The sequence below is a fragment of the Oncorhynchus clarkii genome, chromosome 10, assembly GCF_045791955.1.
Source record: "Oncorhynchus clarkii lewisi isolate Uvic-CL-2024 chromosome 10, UVic_Ocla_1.0, whole genome shotgun sequence".
NCBI classification, from domain to species: Eukaryota; Metazoa; Chordata; class Actinopteri; order Salmoniformes; family Salmonidae; genus Oncorhynchus; species Oncorhynchus clarkii.
Window position 1 is genome coordinate 34,739,725 of NC_092156.1, and position 1,561 is coordinate 34,741,285.

The 1,561-nt window shown below is 35.6% G+C and overlaps 1 protein-coding gene across 1 annotated transcript; it reads left to right on the forward strand.

Moving 5' to 3' along the window:
- Nucleotides 1-383: 383 nt before the first annotated feature.
- On the forward strand, nucleotides 384-1,325 carry LOC139419522 (olfactory receptor 1496-like). The gene has a single exon (XM_071169481.1). The coding sequence runs from the start codon at nucleotides 384-386 to the stop codon at nucleotides 1,323-1,325; it is 942 nt and encodes a 313-aa protein (XP_071025582.1).
- The last annotated feature ends 236 nt before the right edge of the window (nucleotides 1,326-1,561 follow it).

The following is a 1,561-nucleotide window of genomic DNA, read 5'->3' on the forward strand; positions in this document are numbered from 1 at the left end:
ATTTCCAGCAGTTTCCAGCTACAATAGTCATTTACAACATTAACAATATCTACACTGTATTTCTGATCAATTTGATGTTGTTTTAAAGGACAAAAAATGTGCTTTTCTTTCAAAAACAAGGACATTTCTTAGTGACCCCAAACTTTTGAACGGTAGCTTATGTAAATTAGATATTTCTGCATTTAATTTTCTATACATTTGCAAAACAATGTATAAACATGTTTTCACTTTGTCATAATAGGGTGGGTGAGAATAAAACATACTTCATCCATTTTGAATTCAGGATGTAACAAAATGTGTAATAGACAAGTGGTATAAATACTTTCGGAAGGCAGAGTTGTATAAAGGCAATGTTTCTTGTCTTTTCAGAATTCAAGACAAACATGGACAACACATCTGTAACAGTATTTACCATGACTGCGTATGCTGTCATGGAAAATAACAAGTACCTGCAGTTTTCTATATTTATGTTGTTGTATATTTTGATCATCTCGTTAAATTTGCTGCTGATTGCTGTGATATGCTGTCAGAGAGCTCTGCATCAACCCATGTATGTGTTCATATGTAACTTAGCTGCTAACGGACTATACGGCTGCACTGGATTTCTTCCCTCGACTCTGATTCTACTTTTGTCTGAGACATATGAGATATCGTTGCCATGGTGTCTAATACAAATCTATTGGATACATACATATGCATCGGTTGAATTTCATATTTTGGCTGTCATGGGATATGACCGGTATGTTGCCATCTGTTATCCACTACATTATCACAGCATCATGTCTATTCCCAAGATGTGTAAACTTATTGCATTGGCATGGCTATATCCCTTTTCTCTCTTTCTGATGTACTTCGGCTTTACTTTGAGATTGAGGTTTTGTGGGAGGTTCATACATTTTAAATTGTTTTGTGTCAATTTTGAATTGGTGAAAAATGCGTGTTCTACTACATCTTACCACAGTATTGTAGGACTTGTGCTAATAGCTTTCCTTATGATCCCACAGGTCCTCATGATTATATTCTCATATGCACACATTTTCAGGGTCTGTCTGAAATCCTCAAAAGAATCTCAGGTCAAAGCACTGAAAACGTGCATCCCTCATTTACTTTCAGTAATAAACTACTCTATTGGAGGGTTATTTGAAATAGCTCAAAGTAGATTTAACATGAGTGGGACATCTTTTATGGTTCGGCTCATCATGTCACTATACTATACATTGCTTACACCATTGATAAACCCTGCAATTTACGGAATGGCCAATCAAGCCATCAGAACGCATGTCTTAAATAAATGCCGTGTGTCTAACAGGTTGGCCTCCTGTTAAAAATGGGTTAGACACAGTTCTAGTCCTGTAGACAAAGTTTTCATAATGAATAACGAATAAATTGTTAAAGTAAAAGCAATGTCACCGAAAAACTGCAACGTGCAATGAATGTACATGAAACAGATACTGTATATAAATGTCTCATCAAGATGTGGGTGGAGCCTGTCGAGCTTTACATGAACCCTATTATAACAGAATTGAATGTGATATTTACACTTCACATTTGTGAATGTACT